This window comes from Symsagittifera roscoffensis, chromosome 1, assembly GCF_963678635.1.
Source record: "Symsagittifera roscoffensis chromosome 1, txSymRosc1.1, whole genome shotgun sequence".
In the NCBI taxonomy this organism is placed as follows: domain Eukaryota; kingdom Metazoa; phylum Xenacoelomorpha; order Acoela; family Convolutidae; genus Symsagittifera; species Symsagittifera roscoffensis.
Window position 1 is genome coordinate 69,488,705 of NC_087062.1, and position 24,408 is coordinate 69,513,112.

General features: G+C 33.9%; 2 protein-coding genes across 2 annotated transcripts in view; both read left to right on the forward strand.

The window, feature by feature from the left end:
- LOC134839535 (uncharacterized) overlaps window positions 1-21,229 on the forward strand; it is a 169,443-nt gene extending 148,214 nt beyond the window's left edge. The window contains exons 31-37 of the mRNA XM_063855125.1: window positions 11,644-11,748; window positions 14,068-14,403; window positions 14,726-14,890; window positions 15,205-15,438; window positions 16,014-16,158; window positions 16,416-16,543; window positions 21,210-21,229. Of these exons, the coding sequence (XP_063711195.1) occupies window positions 11,644-11,748; window positions 14,068-14,403; window positions 14,726-14,890; window positions 15,205-15,438; window positions 16,014-16,158; window positions 16,416-16,543; window positions 21,210-21,229 (1,133 nt within the window). The remainder of the gene's footprint in view (window positions 1-11,643; window positions 11,749-14,067; window positions 14,404-14,725; window positions 14,891-15,204; window positions 15,439-16,013; window positions 16,159-16,415; window positions 16,544-21,209) is intronic.
- A 1,349-nt stretch (window positions 21,230-22,578) lies between these two features.
- The window catches only part of LOC134848268 (uncharacterized), a gene marked incomplete in the record, with an annotated part of 8,221 nt that continues 6,391 nt past the window's right edge, over window positions 22,579-24,408 (forward strand). Inside the window, 1 exon segment of the mRNA XM_063865657.1 lies at window positions 22,579-23,074. Coding sequence (XP_063721727.1) covers window positions 22,726-23,074 — 349 coding nt within the window.

Here is a 24,408-nt window from a genome sequence, read left to right on the forward strand (position 1 = left end):
GACCGTTGATATACGCTAAATGTGCTATCGGTAGTGTAAAGGTTTTCTGGGCTAACTTTACATGGGGCCACTTGATTTAAAGCATACATTTTATTTTCCTGCATGCTTGAACAATCATAGTGAGTAACTTTGAGAGAATTCGATACGTTTTCCAAATCATCATTCTGTAGAATGACAAGAGGTATAAATGTTGAAAGTAGAGTAGTAAATTTCATCATTATCGCGAAGTTGCTAAAAATTAGCAATAGTAAATTTTTTTGGTTTTTTTTTACTGAAAGAAACCAATGTTTTTTAAAAAAAATTGACTAGTTTGATTGACCATTGCGTGTGGGGTCATAGTTTGAATAATCTTTTGTATCCAAATTGGTGACCCGGAGATTACAAAATGAGTTTTTAGCTAGTGAAGACTATAAGAGATTCCTTAGTTGAATCCTGCTTGGTAGAAGCTGGGTTGTCGCCGATGTCTCTGAATTCTTTCATTTGTCGAGCCCGTTTGAACAGATGTCTGTCCGTTTTGGAGGTTGTGACTTGATGTAGTTGGTATATATGACAATTCATCGAAGTTATTACCATTCGTTTGGATAAAGAGGTGTTGATGTTAGCCTTCTCTGAGCTAATCCTGGTGTATGTGGCATTTGTATAGTTTCTGTGTTGTGCTCTTGAAATCCTGAGTCGATATTCGTTAAGGTTTTTTCTTGCTCAGTTTCATGTAGTTCTATATTATTTTCTCGTCTATGGTGTGTTTCGACAGGTAAATATTCTGATGAACCCATTGGGTTTTGAAATGATTTGTTGGTTAGTGGTGTATTGACAATTTTATTCCTTGATTTCATTAGATTTTCATAGAATGGTTTGTAGGACTGGTCTTTTAAAACATAGTCATTCACCAGTTCCTTTGCTTTTTCTTCAATGGGAAAGTATTCAATTAGATGGTTTCTATGAGCTGTCTTTTTTATAGTTTGATCTGAATCTAATTGTATTTCATAATTTACATTCGTTACTTTGTTTGTTACCGTATATGGGCCTGATCGTAGTTTTTGTAATTTTTTTGATTTGCCATCTTCTATGGAATGGTTTTCCATCAGTACTTTTTGACCTATTTCTAAGGGTTTTCCTAATTTATATTTATTTCGATATTTGTGGATTTTGGCGTTGTTTTCAAGACTTTTCTTGTAAGCTGTATTATAGATGTATTTAAATTGGTTCTCTCTGATGAGTAGTGAAGTGTTAATTTTGGGTTTTAATAATGGTTGTATAGCTTTATTTGATGATGTTTGTAAAGAATATCTGTGTAATGGGAGATTAGCACAGAATTCAGAGTTGCACGTTAATTCTGAATTTCGGAGTAATCCTAGTTTTGAAGAGATTGGTATTTGAGGTTTTTGTCCGAAAACAATTTCGTATGGTGTTAATCCAGTACTTGCGTTGATAGTGGTGTTATGAGCAAAAGCGAATTTCGCAGCTAGATCACTCCAATTTCCCTTTGCTTGATCAAAGAAAATTCTAAAATGTGTTCCTAGATGTTTGTTTTGTATTTCCACTTTACCATTTGTCCATGGTGAATATGCGGTTCTGGGAGCATGTGTTATTCCTAATTCATGAAGCCAACTAGTAAAATCTTCGTTCATGAAAGCTGTTCCTTTATCATACACTAGTTTTTGTGGAATACCAAATGTGAGAATAAATTTTTCTAAAGTTTTTATTGTTTCAAATGCGGTAGTGTTAGCTACTGGATATACTTGGAGGAATCGAGAAAATGAATCTACTACAACTAAACAATGTTTCTTTCCGTTTGATGTAGGATTAATTGGTCCCTTATGATCTATGTGTACAGTGTGAAACGGGAAAGGTACTGTATCCGTCCATTGTTCTAACGGTGCTTGGTTAAGATCGTGACGTTTGTGTTTATTTTTGTGACAGTCAAGACATCCTGCTATTAACTGTGTTATCCATTTATACATGCCTGGCCAGAAGAAAAATCGTTTTATATTCTCAATGGTTTTGTCTTTTCCTACATGACCTGCTAACTGATCTGTATGTGCTAATTCAAATGTTTTTATAAAAAGTGACATAGATACACAAATTTTAATTTCTTTTACTTCGGAATTATCTGAGGCTTGTTCAATGCAAAGAATATTTCCTATTAATAGTAAAGTTTCAAACTTGTTTAGATATGAAGATAAAGCTCTTGATTGTCTATAGTGTATATTTTTTGAGTCTTTGTTTTTGTTTCTTACTAATTCTTTTACGATTTTTATGACTGCATCGGTGTCTTGTTCTTTGGCAATAAGTTCTGTGTTTAAATCTATATTTTTTCCTAGGTTGTTGAAACTAGTAAATATCTGAGTAAGGTTATCCTTGTTTGTAAGTGTTTCGTTAGGCAGTTTGGTTGCAAGTTTTTTGTTTTCTAGTTTATTGGTTTATTGTTCACATAATGCAATTTCATCGTTTAGTAAACATTCTTGGATTATCTCATCTTGTTCATTAATCGTTTCAAAATATAAGAGGTCGGACTGGTCTTCAATATCGTAATTTGACATATAATCCCCAAATTGGGTTGGGTTAGTGTTCAATTCGAAGGACAGTTCAGAGTAGTTATGATCTGATTCTCCGTCACTTGCATTATTATTTGGTACTTTGTTTTGAATCATTCTAACTTGGTTGATAGCTGAACGTTGTATAAAGCAAGAACTTATATCAGTTAGTGAGCAAATTTGTTCTTTTTTTGTTGCTGTGGGTATTTTGATTAATTTGTCGTTATTTATTTTGAATCTAGTTACACCATTCTTATCTTGTTTAATAACAGGAAAAAATTCATCGCTGGGTCCTTTTTCGGTATCATGTACTATGAAGTATTTTTCTTCGTAGCCATTTTTGTCGTAAAATAAAATGTCTTTTGGAATTTTTTTATGTTTAAGTTGGTGTTTGTCTAAATCTTTAGTTGTTACATTTCTGCTTAAAATATCTGGGAATGCTAGGTTTTTTCCTTCGGTCCAAATAATTTTTAAATTTTGGAATTGTGATATAACCAATTGATATCTAAAATATCTATGGGAGAAATTACCCCTTCTTCCCCAAAGGTAAATCAAAGCTTCGTGATCAGTATAGAGATATATTGGATGTGGTGAACCTAATAAATAGTGTTCGTATGTTTGTAGAGCTGATACAACACCGCAAAGCTCTCTAGCTGTTGTTGACATTTTTTTTTCCTCTTTGTTATATACTCTTGAATTAAAGGATATTATACGTTTTTCTTCTGAGAATTCTTGTACCAATATTGAACCTATTCCTATTGATGATGAGTCTACGTGTACATGGAAAGGATATCTTGTGTCTGGTATTGCTAAGATTGTATCGGCGCTAATTTTTTCTTTTATTTCGTTAAATAATTTTTCATGATCTTGTGTCCATTTAAAAACTGTATCATTTCGTATCAAATCATAGAAAGGCTTCGAGTCTACATGTAAGTTCTTTATATACATACTATAAAATCCTAAACAACCTAACACTCTCATTACATCTCTTTTGTTCTTTGGCGATTTCAATGCTTTGAGATCATCTACCTTTTTCTTGACTGGTTGTATGCCATTTTTATTTATTACATGTCCTAAAAACTGTACTCTTCTCAAAAAAAAAATTTGTTTTTTTTTTCTGGTTGAGCTTTTAGTCCTGATTTTCTTAATAAGTCATGGTCTGTAGCAATGATGTCGAACATTTCTTCTACAGTTTGTGCTTGCATTATTGTATCGTCTATATAGGTTACTGCTTGATTTTTTTTATTAAGGGTGCAAAATGAATTGTCATTATTCTACTGAAGAAATTTGGTAGACCACATAATCCGTAAAAACCTCGTTTAAAAGTATATTGTTTTGATCCAATTACAAAGCTTGTTAATTGTTGTGTTTCTTCTGTTAAAGGTACTTGATTGTATGCTGAGCATAAATCACTCGTGGTGAAGAAATTTCCTTTTAGCTTAGTGATGAGCGATCCTATTGGTTCTAATGGCCATGAATAACGACTTAAGTCAGTTATTGAGTTCAGGTATCTCGCATCGATAACGAGCTTGACTATGTTCCCTCTTGGAAGTATTATAATTGGGTTTATAAATTCTGATCCCATTTCGGTATTACTTCCCATTTCTCTAATTATTCCTGATTTACATAGTTGGTCTAATAAGTCATTCAGTTTTTCTTGGTAATGCAATGAAACTCTTGATGGTCTTTGTTTAGTCAATACAGAGTTTGGTAAAAGCTTTACGTGGAATTTCTGCTTTATTAGTCCTACGTCGTATTTATGTTGTGAATATAATTCTTTATTCTGTAATAGCTTATTCATTAGGTCTTGTAATTGATTTTGGTCTATATCAGAGTGAGTAAAGTCAAACTTTTTTAGAAACTCTTGTTTTGTCTTGTCAAACTTTTTCTGGATTTTATGAATTTGTATATTTGTAAAATGTGTTTGGAAGTTTAGTTCAGATTTGGGTTTCAGGTCCTTCAATTCCTTGCTGAAATCTGTTTCTAGTTCGTATTTATTTGTAAAATCTAGTTCTTTTTGTTTCAAAAGTTCCTTGTTTTTCTTTTTGGAATTTTTACGATTTTCACTAATTGAAGAGTTTTTGAAGAACAGTTGATCTTTTGATTGCTCGCTTAGATGACAAATATGATCTAGATGTTCGTTTTTGTTGAACAAAACTTCCATAAAAGCTATATTGTCTGCGACGCTGTAGATTGTTTTTGAATCAGTTTCAATGTCCTCGAAAGTTTGTCCAATTAAACCTTTGGATATAATGACCTTCGATTCTTTAGGATTGTTTAACATTATAGGTAACGTTTTCTCGTCATGATTACAATATGTGTTATAAGTGTATATTCCTTTTTGTTGTAGATCCTTATCTAGTTTGAACGATGTTCCCTTTTTGAATACTTTGTCAGCTGGGGATATTGAAATGACACGAGTTGATTTTGGTGCTAAAGTTATGGTTTGGTCTAAAAGTACATTCTGACAACTACTTATAAATGGATAGCTTTTGCTTTTTATATTGCTGATAGCGACTGATGCTCCTGGGTACATTTTAAGTTCTAGTTTCTGTGTTGAAAAGTCGATTGATTTAGTTGAATTAGAGAGGAAATCCATACCTAATATATTAAGTTTACATCCGTCCTTGGCCGCAACCCATGCTCGAATTTTTACAAAATAATCACCTTTACTGTCAAAACTAGCGTTAAAATTTGTATAACCTAAGAGTTTGAGTTTTTGTCCACTAACAGCAAATGTTTTGGATTGTGCTTTAGTAAGTGTCAACTTTTGTATTTTTGCGTATTCTAAATAGGTATCGTAATTTAATAGTGAACAAGTTGCTCCAGTGTCTACTAAGAATTGGGTTTCAAGGCCGTTATTTTTATTTTTGTCTTTGACGGGATGTTGATATAGATTAATATACATTTGTGACTTTTTATCTTGCGGAGTCTGTTCTAGTTTAAAGTAAGTTCCTCGCCTTCGTCATCGCTGTAATAGCCATGGATTTTATTCTCACTAAATTGTACTTTAGGGTTTCTGTCTCGACTATTTTCTCTGGAGGATGGTTTTGAATCACCTAGGGATCTTGCTTGATTATTGTAGGATGGGAATTTATTTTCGTGAGGTCTGTTTTGGTATCGCGTTCGATAATTGTCTTGTGAAAATGATCTTCTAATTCGATCGGGTATAGAAGTGCTTCTGTTCCTATTTTGATTATAGTTGTTTGAGGCTGTGTTGTAAGTATTATAACGATTTGGGTTATTTTGATCGTTAAATCTATTATTGAAATTTCTATCTCTTGATCCAAAACTTTGCGATCGAGATCTATCGAAACTATTTGTTCTGTTATTGAACTGTCTAGGATACGGAGAATATGGTATGTTATTGTTATTTCGCTGATTATAGCCATTGTATCGATTGTTATAACTATTTTCTTCTCGAGGCCTAGATATCCTATTATAATTGTCTGAGAATTTTTCACGATACTGAGGTGGTTTTCTGTTTTGATCTTTGTGGTCTCTATATTTAAAACAAACACTGATAGTATGACCTGACCTACGACACCATTCACAAAATCGGGTATGGTTTTGTTTATTTCTGGGTTCATTTGGATTATAGGCTGCATTTATTTTTTGATCATTCATTAGTCCTGTTAACTCCTTAAGCTGATCCTTTATTCCTTCTATCTCCAACTTATTATCAACACTACTTGAGGCTGTTCCAGTAAACTCACTACTTACTGCAAAACTTAAGTCTTTTGTTGCAATATGATCTTTTAATTGTTGCCATGTTGCGGGTGGATTCTCAATTAGGAATTGATGAGCCTTTTGTTTCGAGCCTGGCGGGCTTAAGCCGCGTACAAAGAATTCCATTTTCGTTGCTGTTTTTTGATGATCATTAAAAGTTGGATTAGGCCATCCACGGTCTACTGCGGTGCTTAATCTATGTATGTAGCTTTTAATGAATTCATCAGGTTGTCTTTTTATGTTTTCTGCTTCTATTCGTCTCCTATACTTATCTTTATCATCAGTGAATCTATCTATGAATTGATCTCTTATATCATTCCAAGGTAAGTTTGCTGCTAATCCCTGATACCATTGAGCGGCTGGACCTCTTAATATTGAACCAAATAAGACTCTTTGTCTGTTATCATATGCGTCTTGTTCGTCACCTGCATCTCCTGGTCTAGTGCCTAGGGAAAATGCTATCTTTTTCTCTACTATATCAAGAAAATCTCTTGCATCTTCATTCGTATCTAAGCCGGTAAACTTTTCGAGAGCTAAATCTGGGTATGCTACTACGTTTGCCATCTTTGTTTAATTCACTCAATGTTTTGTTAACAATATATAAACGGTTTGGATGTGTTGTGTACTGATCAATTGTTCGGACTGAAATAATTGTATTTAAGTTACAATGAAGTTTGCTGAGTTCAATGAATACGAATTTTTGTTAGATAGATCAAAAGTGCTATGGGGCTGATTAAGCTTTTTTAAGATGGAAGTTATCTCGGGGGTATTGCTGCTGGAAAGAATGGTTAATTCGTGAATATTTTTGTGTGGGTGTTTGGATAAAATTGTGATTTGATCTTTTTGGATATTGGTGATATACCAAATAATTTTTGTGGATTTATTTTTTAATTTTAGTTTTAATTTAAATGCTGTTGTGTTTACTTGATAAAAGTTGGTCATAGCATTTTACATCCTTTTAGGGACATAAATATTTATCTAGGGAATGATAAACAATATAAAAAATATTTAAATTTTTCTTATGAACTTGTTGTTATTTTTAATTTTTGTTAAGGAAAATTTTTGTGTTTTTAATAAAAAATGATTAAAATGCAAGTAGTTTTGTGCTTGGGTATATTATGATATCAGAAAGCAATCGGGAGTGAAGCAATTAATCGCTCTTCCGGCATACAAATTATGTTATTTGGTATTTTTATTTGCTGAAGAATGGTGTCAATTTCTGGAGTATATCGACGAAAGAAGACGTATAATTCGTGTTTATCTTCGTTAGGGTGTTTTGCTAATATACTAATATGATTTTGTTCAGTGTTAGTGATATAACATATGATGTTAGAGACTTTATTTCCTAATTTGAGCTTTAAATTTATTGTACTGACGTCAATTTTAAAATGTGTTGACATTAATTTCACGATGTTTGTTTTATTTTTCTTAAGCCAAGTTGTACTATTTGATTAGTATGTCTTAGAGTAATGAAAACCTCCTAGGAATTATTGAATATTAACAAAGGTTATTAATAATAAGATAAGGAAATTAAAAAAATTTCTTTGAAAAAAAATTTTTTTAAAATTTTTTCTAAGTTTTTCAAGTTTTTTATTCGCTGAAACCTTAACTGAAACCTGAAACTTTGTTCAAGTGAAGTTTTTTTGATGCTATGGTATGGTTAACAATACAACTATTTGCCTTTATTGGTTATTATTGGTTCAAAACTTAATTTTTTTGTTAAAAATTTTTAGAAAATTTTTTGACTGAACCGATAATCTGAAACCTGAAACTATGGTAGCTGAAGTTGAGTTTTTTTAATCTTAAAACTTTCTATACGCTTTATTATATCTGGTTTTTGCTTTATCTTGCAAAAAAATTCGAGAAAACCGAATCTTTTGATATCTTAAACTTAGTTTTTGAAAACTCAAACCTGAAACTTTTAAACTCTCTCAAACTCGGTGCATGAAAATAAAAAGTTGGTTTTTGATAGCTGGTCTCGTGTAAATTGGAATTTTGAACAGGTTTGTAGCTTCAAAATCAAAAATTTGTTTGCGGTAACCTAAGTTTTTGGGGCTGAAACTATGATTTCTAGAACTGAAACTATGGTTTGACCACTTGGTTTTAGAGTTTTGAGATTGAAAATTTAGGTTGGTCTCTCTGATATATTTCTATTCCAGCAATAAAATTGCCAAAAAGACGAAAATTTTTGCCTAAAACGACGATTTTAGTTTTCTGAAACTATAAGTTTGAGGGCTCAAACTAACACCTTCTAGAAGTTTTTTGAGTTTAAAAATTTGTTAGTGCATTAAGGATTCCTATTATCTTTCAATATTTCACAAAAATTTCACTTGGGAAGCAAGATTTTTGGGTCTGAAACCAAAAACACCAATTCTGAAACGTACATTTCAGCCTTAGGAACCAAAATTTAAAATTGGTTTGGTGGGTTTTAACACCGTTAGTTTTCTCTAGAAAGTCGAAATTCGGCGTTCGGAGCTCAATTTTGAGACCAAAAACTCAATTTTTGTGTTCTGAAACCTGAAACTAACAAAAACGTACCATTTAAGACCAGGTTTTTGACTTATGGTATCCAAATTTGGGTTTGACTAGTTCAACTTTTGCTGTTTTACCCGAATCCGTTTACAGAAACTTAAAATTTTGACCGGAAACTATACTTATTTTAACTGAAACGTTTGAACCTATAACTGAAACCTAGACTGAAACCAAAAATTTTGGCTGGTAAAAATCAATTTTTTAGTGCTTATGCTATCATATGAAACCTATTTTATCAATATAAAGTGGATGTGTCAGTGTTTTAAACTGAGTTTTTGTTGTGAAACCTGATATTTTTGTGCTAAAACTAAAACTTGGTGTTTGATGTTATGTGGTTAACGTTTAAGGTTGGTTTTAGTGCGTAATCTTACTGTTAATTAGGTGTATATTTAAACTGTGTCAAAAAAAACTAATGATTTATCAAAAAACACTCAAATCCGTTCCCTCCTTTTTGGTTTTTGTTATTTTCTTCCTTAGTTTCAGTAATTGGTAGCTTTACTGATGGATGATTTAGGTTTAAGTTACGTTAAGGTGGTTAGAATTAAAATGAGTTTAAGAAAATTTGAGGATAAGCCTCGAGAATTGATGAAGGATTAGGATAAATAGCAACAAGCGTGGATGGTTTGAGATAATGTGATGAAGAATTCAATTTATCATACAATTAAGGGTACTCTTAGATTGCACATATGACCACTTAACCCCCTCGAAAAAGTAAATGAAGATATTTAATAAGTTTTTGAGCACTTTAGTTTAATACAGAATTTCGTTAATTTTAGTGATGATAACTTTAAACTGAAGTTTCGGCAAAACTTTAGTGGATTACTGGACAAAAGGGGTATATCTTACTAGCGGACTTAGGCAGAGAACGATTCTTTCAGAAATTTTATATATTATTATAATAATAGATAATAGTTAAGTTCATGAGCTAATGTCAGTTAGAAAGCCGTCCAATAGACCTCGAGATGGAGGGATATCGTGGGCGACTGTTAGCGCAGGGGATGCATTTCGCAAGAACCCTACCAGGAATACCTGTCAAGTAGAAGACAATGAAATTGTGTTTCTATCGAAAGATACCCATTGTCTCTGGCTTTTTGAGATTGAAAACTAATCTGACAAATACTCACAGATCCTAGTAATAATATATTTTTTGAATTTTAAAAGCAGTTTCTAGTTTGTTGGAAAAAGAATTTCTGTAGTTCTCTGCTGCGGTCGCATCAGTTTTACTAAGCGCTCATTGCTGGTTGAATGCTTAGTAATTTTATCCTAAATTATAAGTCTCACCTTAGATCGTCAAATTGTCTTGACAAAAAGTAGAGTAGAAACAATAGTTAGAAAAGGTATGAATTATTTAGTTGGTTAGATACAGAGCACTGGGTTATTAGATTATATAAATGAATCGAACAGCTTAAAGAAATATACCTATGAGGGGAGGTTGAGCTAATCTTATTTCGTTCATCAATATTTTATCTTCTTACTAGGGTCGGTGGCTGATTAGTATGTATGGTTGCCCTTGATGTTTGTCCAAGTCAGCACTTCTGGTTGGGTCGTCTGAATTGTCTTGCCGTAGTCCCTTGGGTACTTGTAGTCCAGACTTCCTCGGGGGTGCGTATCTCGAGTATCTCGATTTATAATTTTTCAAATCAAACTTAAACTGAGAATTTATTCTCTTTTTATAAATGAAAAGGGCTAGATTAATTTTAGTGTTAGGGCAGAAAAGAAGAATTATTTATTTTTAAAGGATTTGACTGAAGAGAAATGACTTGCTGCTGACTGAGCAAAATGAAACACTGAAGATTTCAGGCCAGTCCTTTTGCTCATAAGCATAAACCGGCGGCTGATTCAATCTTTAATTATTCAGGTTTCACCTGCTCCTTTGTTCTCCCTTTCTAATAAGGGATTTTTCAACTAGATTTTATTTGATTTTTTCAAATCAAATATCTTCAACTTATTAGTCCCCTTTGATAAAAACCGCAGTCTTCAGTTTGTCTTATTAAAAATTCATATTACTCTCTCTGATGCATCATATTGCAGGTGCACCTCTGCTTAATCAAAGCAAGGAGAATTTCAGTGCAGCCGGCAAGACTGCTAAATATTTATCCAGTTTGTTTCAAGTTAAGTTAAAAGGGACGTATTAATAATCGCCGCCCTTTTAAAATATTGAGCATGGAAAAATCATAAAAATTGGACAAGTATTTAAAAAGGAGTGGATTTTCAAAACAAGATTTTATAGTCCTAATAAGAGTAAATCAGTCAATATCTGATTTAGTGAAAAGAGGCTTTAATTAAATGGCACGCTCCAATTTAGAATTGGGTTGTTAAATAAACAATTAAGACAATGGTCTTTTGTGTGTGTGTAGTATTTCGCAATACTACACTATAAGAGAATATCAGAAATCTATTATCAAAATTTCTCTGTTCAGTCAGTTTTTTTTACTTTGATGAGAGCAAAAATTCAAAAATCCCGTTTTTTAGTTGAAAAATACCTACAGGCAAAGTTGGATAAAATGGCTGCTATTGCAAAAGCATGGAAAATATATTTGACCGACTCAGTTGAGCAGGCAGAATTTTTTGACTGCGAAGAATTTAGGTCAACCAATTCGAACTTTGGAGTCGTGCGGGTCTGTGGAATGAGAGTTTTGATGAACTTTTTCTGCGCTTTATAGGCTATTTGTGTAAGAATAGCGTTTTTGAGCAGTTTTGTGTAAAAGATCATAAGTTTTTTCAGCGTACGCTGCCGCTGTCTGTCATATTTAGTGCATATTACCCTCTCCATTACCCATTCACATTCACATTCTAAAGGGTTGATGCTTATGCTTCAGAAAATCACAGAACTTTTTTTTCGTTGCAGAATACAACGCTACCAACCTGACTGCTGGTGTGAACTATGAGGTGCAAGTGTACATGAACAGCTTCCTGAGGAGGATCGGACCACAGATTCTGGTGTTCAATATGAGTAAGATATATACTAACTAATTTATAATTTAAGAAGTAAGAAGATCATGAAAAAAAATCGATTTTCCTCGTTCTTACACAAGCAACTGTTTTGCTTCAAAATAAGCTTACGTTTTCAACCAAGTTGGCCTTTATTAGTTCCAGTTCAAATTGAGATATATGACCTTTAGCTTTTTGCTTTTCTTGCTATCTGGCATTTACTAAAAAACGCGTTATTGTTTGCCAGAGGTTCCGGGATTCAAATTCCCTTTATAGTCTAAAGATTTTTTTTCAAAAGCGGGTGTTTTTTTGTATTTTCTCGAATTTCGAGAGCTATTTTGTAACTATTGCTAAAATAACTATTGATCCAGTTTTTCAAATTAGGCTCTTTCTTAACGTAGTTCAGACAAGGCGCGAATCTAGGAATTTCTCGAGATGGGTTGGATTTTCAAAAAACCTTTTTTTATGTCGGACCAAATTGATTTTCTGAGCTCTCCCAGACCACTATAAAGACCCTAAATGTTTGAAAAAAAGGCGTTTCCAGGCACTTTTTGGAAAATTTCGACCAAAATATTGCGTTTTTTCTGCGTGCGCTCCTCCCTCAGAATTAGTATAGATTGGAGCCAGAGGAGCTTTTAGGAGAACTTTAAATTCAGTCAGCCAAAAAAGGATATCTAAAATTAATACAAAGCGGGGACCCTTTGGGTCATCAGGGGGTCGAATCCCTGAGGGAGGGGTATCCGCCCCCTCCCAAATCCGCTACTGGTTCAGACTCTTATATGGGTCGTTATGTTTTTTTTTCAGACAAAATCTTGAAATGTTCTTATACTTTATAAAAGTGCATCCATACATATTAATTAAATTATAAATGCTTCTAGGTATACATGCGCTATTTGACTTCAATTCAGTTTCATCTGCTAAAAGTTAAATAATTTGCGCTCTCCAATTACGAAAATATATAGGTCACAAAAAATGTGATCGACTTCTAGTTTCTAAAGTGGAATTTAATTTTCATATTTCGCAGTGGAAAAAAAACAACTTTTCGATCTAGTTTTCCCACATTGAGTTAATTTTTTTATAAATTTCAATTAGAAAAAATGGAAAGAAATCCAAAGAGCTATAAAGCCATATATTTTATACTTTGTATTGTTAAATTGAGTTGTTTCAGAATCAAGTTAGTTTTTCTTATGTTTCCCTGCGTTTACCGACTCATTTCCACCCGTGATGGCTACATTTTTATATATCAAAGATAACGAGTTGAATCAATTTAGTGTTCTGATATGAAAAAGTAAACAAGGAAAAATGGTTCCTCCAAGTTTATGGTTTTTGTGAGATTATCACCTTTCTGAATTATGTGATGGATATATTTCTCATATCATGCCCGACTTCTCTTTATAAAGTGATTCGCCTGCCCGCATTTGCAAAAATGGTTTTAGATCAATTTCAGTATCAAAACATCACGTAAAACAATAGATGTAAATTTAGAAGGATTCGGATTACTTTTAAACTGATTTATATTGACATATATTCCAGAAAAAAACTCCATTCAAATTGATTCTAAATAGATATAAAATCATGATTTTGATTTTATATAGCTTTGTTTTTGAGAGTTTTCAAAGCGATTTGAATCTATTTATATTGAATTAAATTCATTTTTTTTTCATCTTTTTTTACAAATCGTTTTATTGACTGGTTGGTTTTTCAATCAAAAAGAGTATTTTGGAAACAAATTTATAAAGTGTGCTGCTCGTTCAATTTCGCTGATCCAACTAAGAAATTATTCCAAATTGAATAATGACATGCCAATTGATCCAAAGGTTGTTAATTTTTCTTACACAAAATAAATCTTTTTTTTTACTTGACACTGCTCTTGAGGGTAACATTTTGAAACTTCTAACAATCATCCAAACTTTAAGCACTCATAGCAGGGGCGGAGCTAGGATTTCACAAGGGGGCAGATTTTCAAAAAATTTTCGAAAATTTTTATCGACCCCGCAGGCTCATTTTGAAAGAAAAAACAGGCAAAAAAAGGCTAATTTAGGCACTTTTTGGAAAATTTTGACCAAAAAATAGCGTTTTCTCTGCCCGCGCTCCCCCCCCCCCCCCCCTCAAAATTAGTATATATTGGCGCCAAAGGCACCTTTTAGAAATTTTTTAGGGTCCGTCAACCAAAAATTTATCTCAAAATATTTTATCTCAAAATAGTACAAAGGGGCTCCCTTTGGGTCGACAGGGGGTCGAATCCCTGAGGGAAAAGGGGCGTCCCCCCATAAATCGGCACTTGGCTCATAGTGCCTCTATGCTCTCCGATTTCAAGTAATTGGAACTTAACGTTTTTCAGCAAACTCGGATGAGAACCTGGCAGCTACAGACATCACATCTCTGTCGGCTACTTTGATTGTCGACATAGACTCTGGCTCTCAAGACCCGACTCAGGACTGCTCAACCGACCAGCTGGAACTGACAGCTCACATCGAAGAGGCCGACTACGTGTCATTATTATTTACCCCGACTGAAATAGCGGCCAAGGAGTCTACCACAAGGGTGAATGTCTCTAACCAGCTGAAGGTGGACCAACTGAACTCTGGCATCGTCTTCTGCTTCCAAGTGTCTCCGATTGATGCGTGCACTAACGAAACGATACGTAATCGGACTCTAGCTAGCTGTGCACCAATCGGTAACAAACTCATTTTTTCTCCAATTCGTCTCGCATCCTTCTTAAAAAAATTCCACCGAGTTGTGAGCAAGGGAAATTACGAAAGCTTATGGCTTTGAAAATGATTTGAATGGTCATTTTTTTTTCGACTTCAAGCTGGATTTTGTTGAGACTTACTTTTAACTGCTTCAATTAAAGGTTCATCTGCTGAATGAAATTTTTCATGATCTTAAAATTAACGCTGTGAAAGTGTTTGTGTGAATTTTGGAAGAGTTTGGGTTCAGACACGCAACTGTTAGCCGTGAAGGGGTTAGTTTTTTTATTCCATATTTTTTTATTGCAGTACCGCAGCCTCTGAACGAGTTGACGAGCAATTTGACCTTTGTTATTGACCCCGAAGAGGGTGGAGGGGGAGTGCACATCAGTGCCTCTCTGAGTCAGTTCACAGCCGCGGAGTTCATCGATGTCTTCGTCACCTGCACAGTTCCAAACGTCACTGTCACCGACAGTTAGAAGTTTTTTCATTTTAAACTGTTGGTTTTTTGGAAATTTTGTTTTTGAATTGCGCTACTTTTTTGGAATCTCTCAAATTCGCGTTGGGATATCGACGTATCTGTAATTACTTAGTAGATTTTTGGCAAACCTAGTTAAATTGATGATATTTTTTAGTTCCTCTTCAAAATTATCGGGTGGAGTTCTTTCAAAGAAACATAATGAGTAAATTTCCTTCTACTGAAACCTGGACTTAATTGGGCGTGTTGTTTGGTACTTTTTGAACAATCTGACGTTTCTTCAATTAAATGCATTTAAAATTTTGTGCAGGAGATGGTTTCAAACTGATGATCAAAGAGAAGGAAGACGTGGTGAAGAACATGACCTCGACTGAGTGCAGAACTGCTGTTTGTGCCTCCACATCCGACTCGGGCGGGGAGATTGGATTCGACTCGGAAGTGGTCGCACCCGAGAGACGAGAGCCAGGTCTGAGGTGCGAAGTGGACATATTCACCCGAACTGGACCCTCCGAATCCGAACACACCGTCCTCTCTCACTGCGAAGGCGAGGAACAACTCAATTGAGAAAACAAAGTTACATAAGTTCATAGCAGTAACTGAACAATGTGTCACTTGAAAATAAAAGAGTCAACTTCAAACAGTGGTTAAATCTTTTCAGCAGGGAATGTTTAATCTATGTTACTCATAGCAAAATTGGAAAAAAAAGTATGTTCGTTTTTCCCATTTTTTGAACAGCCTAAAACCGAATCTATTCACAGCTGTCCAATACGTAATGATAGCTGAAGTAAGGTATAAACATGTTCAAAGCAAGGTTGGGAGTTGAAATCTCATCATCATGCACGGATTCTGAATGAAAGGTGAAAATTATTTTTCTTAATCACTGATATTCAACTCAGAGCTATGATTTTGTTAAAGCGTGTAAAATTGCGTTCAACATCCACATAAAAGTCATAGAAAAAATTAGATATTACAGTAGCTGCAACAGTGATGTCGTTTTCTGTCCTCTTATTTTTGTTCCCAATTCACGGCTCGGTCCTAATTAAGTTCATCATATTGTTTGATAAAATATTTTTTAGAAAAAATTTTTCTCGTGTTTAAAAGTATTCTTTCTGTTCTTAGTGCCGAATCCAGTGGAGGCTCTGTACATTTACTTGGTGGGAGAGACTTCCCTCAGTCTTGCCTGGTTCCCCCCTTCGGTCGGATACTTTGACCACTTCCTAGTTGAGGTCACGTCTCAGGCAAATCTGATAGCTTCTGAGAAAATGTGAGTCATTTTCAATTCCTTGGTGTAGTATGTCACCAAAATGTTCAACTGAACTGTATCTTTGACAAAAGAGCCTTAATTCTTAGTATATACTTGTGCAAAGCTCAGTTCACAGTTTTTGGTTTACATAAAATAGCGGGGAAAAAATTCACCTTGGTCATAGTTCTTTCCATATCGTGAAAGGGTCTCTACATTTATCCAAGATCAAGAATAATTCTGACATTTTGATTTATACATTTTTTCAACTATATTTTCAGTAACGACTATTTGCGATACGTCGTGACTGACCTGGTACCTGGAAGAGAGTACACTGTCTCAATCTTCGCTATCTCAGATCCACCATGTCAAGTGAGGTCAACCCCGGTTTCAGTCAGACAAGACTCAGGCAAGACTTATAACCCACGATGTTTTCTTATACAAACTCAGGGGTCGATTTAACGGCCTGAGACCGCATTTAATTAATGAATTAATTGAATGACTTGCAGCTACAATCCGGAAAACTCAATAATAATAATAACTTTGCTCCCAAAATTGGTAACATATGTACACGCCTTTGACAACTTTTTTTTAGGTCGGCTAAATTGATTTTCGGAGCTCTCCTAAAGCACTACAAAGACTGTTTTGGTCAAAATTTCTGCGCCGCAGGTCAACCGTTTTTGGGCACTTTTTGGAAAATGTTCACAAATAGCGTTTTTTTTGGCGCGCGCTCCCCCTCACAGTTAGTGTTTATTGGCGCCAAAAATTTAAGTGTCCGTCACTAAAAAAGGATTTCTTAAAAAAGTGCCAAACGGGGGGGACCCTTTGGGTTGGCAGGGGGTCGAATCCCCGAGGAAAAAGCAATAGCCCCCCACGCCCTCCCCCTTAATCCGCCCCTGGGTACTAGTCTGATATTTCGCAAGGCAAAACTCCAGCTAGCTTGTAGTAGATTTTGATTTTAGTTCTAACTAAAATACTCTAAATCCATAACCGAAAGTGATGATTGACAATATTTGCACAGGAACGTAATTTTTAGAAATAATAATTGAACCGAAACGGATAAGTTAGAACTTGAAAAGTCGATTAGGTTGCCTAATTTTTCTGTTCGAAAACTGTTTGGTGTTTTAACTTTATTTATAAACCTTAAATCAATCTGTTTTTGATAAGGATTTAGTTCGGCAAGTAATTATCTTGACCGCAAAATATGATGTACTGGTTATGTTGAGATGATATCATACAAAAAATGTTCTCCCACTGAATAATCAACAAAATTTTCCTATTAAAGTCTCTCTTCAAATTAAACCAAAATTAATTATTTTTTTACCATAAAAATTTCTCAATATCATCTTTTTCGTTTTTTTTATTTTTGACCGTCCGGACCTTAAACTGCTAAAAATACCAAATAAAAATCAATCAGGATGATGAGATTTGATGCTGATTTCTGAGAAATTGTTTTGAAAACTTTTATCAACAAAACATGACACATCTTTCAGATTTTCGAAAACAATTTATTACCAACAGATGAAAAGAAAATTGGTTGCTGCAGATTTCAGTTTTTGGGTCAATTGGTCTAAAAGTGGTTTAGAAATGCATTTTTATATTTTCAAAAAATTATAACAGTCTCAGATTCAAGGTTTTTTGTTTTCACTATTTTCCAGAAGTGTTCCCAATTCTTAATTATATCTTCCATTTTTCATCCAATTTGTCAGAAAGTTGCTACAGTTTGTTGTACATAAAAATGGCATTCAACTTATTGTATAGCAAATATTGATCAATTTTTCCTTTTCAAACTTTTGGTAAACTTTTCGAGAAAATGTTTAAAAACGAACGCTTAGTGAAGTTTTTTCCAAAAAAATGGCCAAAAAATTTGGTTACGAGAGCAAAAGGTCCACGATTGATAGCATAGTGGATCCCCTAAAACTATTTTAGAGGGCAAACACAAAAAATCTGTATAATTTATGATTTCAGATCTGTTCAAAGCCTTTGTTACAATTGATCATTCCATTCTACCTACAAAAAGCCAAATTTATGACTTAAGTGGCTCTTTTTCTCACTGTTCAAGTTGCATCTTTCTGATATAACTCAGCTTGTTTGCCATCAAGGCGTTCGGTCAAATATAAAACCAGTTGAAACTAGAGTTCTCCAAGCGTCATTATTTGTCCCATTTCTCTTCCTGCTCTATACAATTAATCTTCCTGAAGAAATCAAAAACTCTAAAAGTTTTTTGCTCACTGATGATAAAGACCTTCGAATCGAAAAACTTTGAACACATTGAAAGCAACCTTACAGAAATATAAAAAAGGATGGCAGCGAATTATATGACACTGAATACCGGGAAATCTCAGTTTATTGTTACAAGCTGTGAAAAAACATTCCCGCAATTTAAATGGAACAATTTTTTTCTCAAAAAAAATTCATTTTATTAGAAATAATCGTTGACCAAAAACTTAATTTCTTGGAACACACCGACCTAATAAAAAATGTTATAATTTTTTTTCAATTGTATATAAAACAAGAAAATTTTTGGATAAAAACTGTTATTACCAACTTTAAAGCATTACATTTAACTCATTTATCAGTATGCTATTTTGATTTATTGCATTGCAAATAAAATCAAGTTAAATTTTTTACAACTTCAGCAGAGTTTTTTTATTTGAATAATTTTTAGGAAGAAAAGTTTGAAGAAATAAGAAGACGAAACCAAAAAATTTCTTCTTTGTTTGAGCTACATGTATAAGAAGTTTGAAGTCAAAAAGTTTTCAAAAGGTTTCCAAAAGTCATGTTTTTAGTGCATACTCTTTTTTGAGTATTGTGACTTTTTTTCAGGAAAAATTTTCAAATGCTCTAATAACTACAGAGGTGCGTTCAAAAATATTAATCCTTTTATGAAACCATTTTATGATATACGCTTTTTGACTCCAATTCAATTTCAGCTGCTAAAAGTTAGGGGAAAATTTAGGGGAAAATTAGGGGACAGCCAAACACAGTCAACAGACAATTGGAAAAGCGTCAATGAACACAATGAGACGAAAGAACTGACTCAATATTAAGAAAATTTCAACTTTTGAGTTTCAAAAAAAAGAATATTTTTGGATACTCTTTGACATTTAGGAACAAATTGTGATTGACACTTTTTTGATAAAATTTACTAAAAAAGGAAAAAAATGGATTTATAAGTGAATTTTTCATTCCGCAGGGACATTTGAAGTCCACGTTTGAAACTAAAAACCTGTACTATTTTTAGTTTCGAAAGTGGACTTCAAATGTCCCAGCGGAATGAAAAAATTTACTTATAAAACCAGTTTTTTTTTCGAATTTTAGTAAATAGAAGTGTCAATCACGATTTGTTCCCAAATGTGAAAGAGTATCCAAAAATATTCTTTAATTTTGAAAATCAAAAGTTGATTCTTTGCTCAAAATTGAGTCAGTTCCTTTGTCTCACTGCGTTCATTGACGCTTTTCCAATTGTCTGTTGGCGGTGTTTAGCTCATTGTTGGATCAACATTTTGTAGACGGTCAAATATTCCAAAATAGAGTAAGAATTCCTATTTTTCTAACTGTTTCTCCTTTTTAAATACAGCTGGTTTTCATGCAACCCAAAAACGCTTATTTTGTTCTCTTTTATGTTAATGCGTTCCAAACTACAACTTTTCTGAACAAAAACGGACAAACAGTTCATTGATTCTTCGCTTTAGCTCCTACCTGTCGTTGACAGCGTCTTACCTCACATTGAAACTAATCAATTAGACAGAGTTATTCTTAAAGTTTGCAGCTAAAACTCATAAGTCAACTTTTAACCTTACAGAAAATCAAATTGAAACAGGTTTAGTGAAAAATCATTCTTCCATTAAAGTGAGAAATTCATCGATATACGCTTTTCTCTGTTAACTTTGCTCCTTCACTTCGTTGAAATTCCAGTGGTTCAAATGAAGTAAAAGGAGGTGATGAAGTCCAAATATAGTTTTTAAACATGGTCTGATTTACCGACAATTGCAGTATCATACAATGATGTAAAAATATACTGTAATGCTATCGTACTGAAAAATAAATATTTTGTATTGTTTTTTTTACAAATAATTTCAATTATTGCCAGGATTGGGGAATCGTTAATCGCATATACGATATATCGCCAGGGGCGGATTGAGGGGGAGGGCGGATTTTCAAAAAAAAATTGAAAATTTTGTCGACCAAATTTGGTCGAATTTAGGTCGACCATTTTTCGAGCTCTACCTAAGCACGTTTTAGTCCCTGTTTTGGCCAATTTTTCTGCGCCGCAGGCGAAATTTTGAAAAAAAACAGTCCAAAAAAGGCGTTTTTAGGCACTTTTTGAAAATTGTTGACAAAAAAATTGCGTTTTTTGTCGCGCGCTCCCCTTCAAAATTAGTATATATTGGCACCTTTAGGCGCCTTTAGAAAAATTTTAGGGTCAGTCTTCCAAAAATGGATTTCTTAAAAAGTACCAAAGGGGGGCCCTTTGGGTCGGCAGGGGGTCGAATCTCTGAAGGGGGAAAACGTCAGCCCCCCCCTTTCAAGTATCGCGAATCGCCACAATCTATCGACTGAAAACAAAACTCGACATGTTATATTGTACCCAATTATACGTTTCTTATCTTTTTTTTGTAATATATGCCAACTGTCCAACTTCGAATAAGATCCGCGATAAAGCACAATGCTGCGATCTCTAATTTGCATTTGGGTACCATAAAATTGAACAGTCACGGGGCATAGAAAATCCAGCTTTTGATTTCATCGAGAAATTGATCTTTTTTTTTCTTTTAAAATGGCTAAACCGCGCGAAAAAAGAAGAGTCTTGTTTTGAAGGCGTAACTTAGCCAGCTTATCATAACTAATTTCACAGGTGCTCTTGCTGTGGAAGCAACCTCACAAGCAATATGAGGAATTCGAATTAATGTGCTCAAGTCAGTTCTTTGGGAAGCTGATGAGATTCACTCACTCATTATGTTGCCTATAAATTGGCAAATAACAGAATTAACAGAGTTAATCGATTAATTTTTTCAAATTATTTCATCTTTTTTTTTGTAAAAATTCGAATCCTGTTTCTTGAATCGTTGCAGAGAAAACGAATGAAATGTGACAAAAATGCCCGTTCAATTTCTCGTTGAAATCAAAAAGTTGCTACTTCTACTTCTTGCGAAGGAAAAATTTCAGTTAACATACTCACTACACGATACCATTTAGAACTTCTTAGAGCATGGATCTCACGTCATATTGCAACTACTGACGAAGACATCAATTCTTCTTGATGCCTGCAAACAATCATTATTACGCAAACAGTCATTATTGTTCTGACTTTCGAACGATGTGTCAGAACGTCTTAGCTACGGTTTGATATTTTTTGACAAATTAATCTGTCATCAACAAAAAAGTTTGACTGTAAAACTTATTTTACCTGCAAGTTCTGGGTATTTAAAAATTGCCAATTTGAAGTTGTTCTGGAAATTTAAGCGCTGTAACAATTTTGGTTAATACGCAAAATGTTTTTTGCTTAGTGAACTTTTTCGCCCTCAAATGTGCAAATTAGCTTTGCAAATTGAAGTTAGCTAAGCTAATTGGTCATTTTATTGGCCCATACTACGCAATTTTTGATCTATTTAAAAACTCCCCCACACTCCTCCTGTGGTATTTACTTTAAGATTGCCACTCAAAGCAGTAAATTAGAGCGTTCTTTTTATAATTTGATTTTTTCTGCATTTTGATTGATGGAAAATTAGACTAACTTAGTCTACTTCACAATTACTCCCATTTTTCTTGCATTGTTAATTAGATCCTAGGTAAGTTTTAACACGTCAAATTGAAATCGGCAGTCTTTAAATTTTAGGCTCTATAAACTTTGTATAACAAAACTGTTTGAGACCCGTTAAACTGGCCGTAGGAACATTAAGTGTTTTGCTCTGATTTACGAGGAGTCTACCTTGCCTGGTGCATATTAAAAGAGGGCTCGAAACAAAGTCCAAGTAAAGTCGCAAACAAAGTCTGATTATATTTGCATATAAATCTGAACTTAATATAATCACAAGCCAAATCTTAACATATTCGGAAACCTTAGTCTGAACCTCGTCACACGCAAAGACTATAACTAAAGTCGCCAGCAAAGTCTGAACAGAATTTCGCCCCATTGTTTTTTTTATCCTTTTCGCTCATGAAGCACCAATTGGCTCAAAAATATTGTTCAGTTTCTAAACAATAACAACACATACCTCCATTTTAGGTGCAAAGATCCCACTTCTACTAGTCAGAATTTTTTGGGTGAAAACTATCCTTTGGGAAAGTAATCGATTGCTGATATTTCATAGCTGCATATCCAAGCAAAACTGTTGTCTCGTATTCAAAGCTCAATGCGAGCGGAAAGGGATGGTCCTTTGATTTAAAATACCACCTGTATTTGCTCCGAAGAACAGGAAACAATTTTTTCTAACACTTCTTTCCAAGTTCTACTCTAATAGTGGAAAAAAAGAGCGCACCGAAGTTGCTTTGAGTTTATCAAAGTCTTGATCGGTATTCCTTGACTTAAATATGAACCCTGATAGTTAAAGGTTCCGTTAATTTCTAAACAAAATTCCCTGCTCACATATGCCTTCAAGTCATTTTTTTGCAGCTGCAATGGAACCGCGAAACCTATCAGTCAAAGTTTTGCCTGACCTTCGCTCAATCAGCATCAGTTTTGAGCCCCCAGAATCCGGGATGTTCAGCGGATTCCACATTGAAATCTACGAACTGGATTCGGAAGGAGCAGAAATTCACTCAGAACAGAATGTTCTAGATGACGATTCTCCTTCAAATTCTCTTAATTTGACCTCAGCTGAACTGACTGCTGAGCTGAAATTAGCAAAGTTTGCAACAGTGTACAAACTGAAGGTCAGAACTTCAAGTGAGAACGGACAGCTCAGTATCCGATATGCGGGCCGAGCCTTAATTACAGGTAAGTAATTATAAATAATATTAAGGCGCATTAAAAATACTTTTTATTAGTTTGGTTAATATTTGGTTAAATGTCAGTAAGTTGAGACTTTATTTACACAAGCTTAGCGTAGTGTATTATTACGAAGAACCTAAGTCGCAAATAAAAGTGCACATTTGGTGGTACTTTTTGTATATTTCAATTTCATCATTTTTAAGCCTATTTAAGCATCGGCAATATATCAGCATATGTTGCTGCTTTATTTTTGGCTAGTGTGATTTCCTGTTGAAAAAAAAACAAGTTTTTTGAAAATGTTTTTTTTTGAAAAAAAAACAAGTTTTTTTGCTATTTTTTCAAACACTTCAGTTTTTCTCGAAAACTACACTGACCTTTTTCAATAAAGTGGTACCAATGAGAAAACCGGCTAGTCTCCAAAGTGCCTTTGTATTTAGCTAGTCTCTTTTTAATTTACTCCATGTTCTACGGCCCCAAAAGTTTCAGTCGCGGGGTTTTTGACCTATTTTTTTTCGATTTTTTTTTTCAATTTTCTCAAATATTAACTGCCTGAGATACCTGAGATTAATGATAATTATTGATAATTCTCCTTCATAACCGGATTGCGGATTTTCCCTAAAATTGGTTTAAAAAAAGTTATGGCCTCAAAAAGCCCAATTTTTGACATATTAGTTAACTTTTTAAACTTTTTAAATTTTCTCGAACGTTTCCTGCCAAATCTGAGACCAGGGGATCAATTGCAAAAACAAGTGGTAAAATTTTTCCTTACATCAATGGCTACGCCCGTTTTTTCATAAAAACTTGACATTCGAGTTTTTCGTTTTTTTTGAACTTTCGACCGTTTTTTAAAAACTTTTGATTTTCTCAAAAACTACCATGCCACATCTGAGATTCAGGGGTTCAACCGAAAAAAAAACAGCAAAGCAAATCTTCTCCGTACAAGCGGCTATGCCCTTCCTTTGAAAAAATATGGCCTTAGAAAATGTCCAATTTTCAAAATCTCTCCCGTTTTTGGAAACTTTTTTTTCTTAAAAGCTAAACCTCTAATTCTGAAATTGATGGTCACTGCGTAAACTGCTCAGACTTCGTACGGTATAGACCGTTTTAGAAATTTCTTCACTATCCTCGAAAACTATTCTCAAAAACTACTAGTCTCGAAAAATATTAGCTAAGCTTGATATTGAAACTTCAATTGAAAAAAAAACACTTTGTGGCAATCTTCCCTTTCTAAGAGGCTATTCCCATACTTTGGTAGAGAAAACTTTATGAATTTTAGAAACGACAAAATTTTTGATCGCTTTTTGGATTTTTTTTTTTCGAAAACTAACCAGCCAAATTTG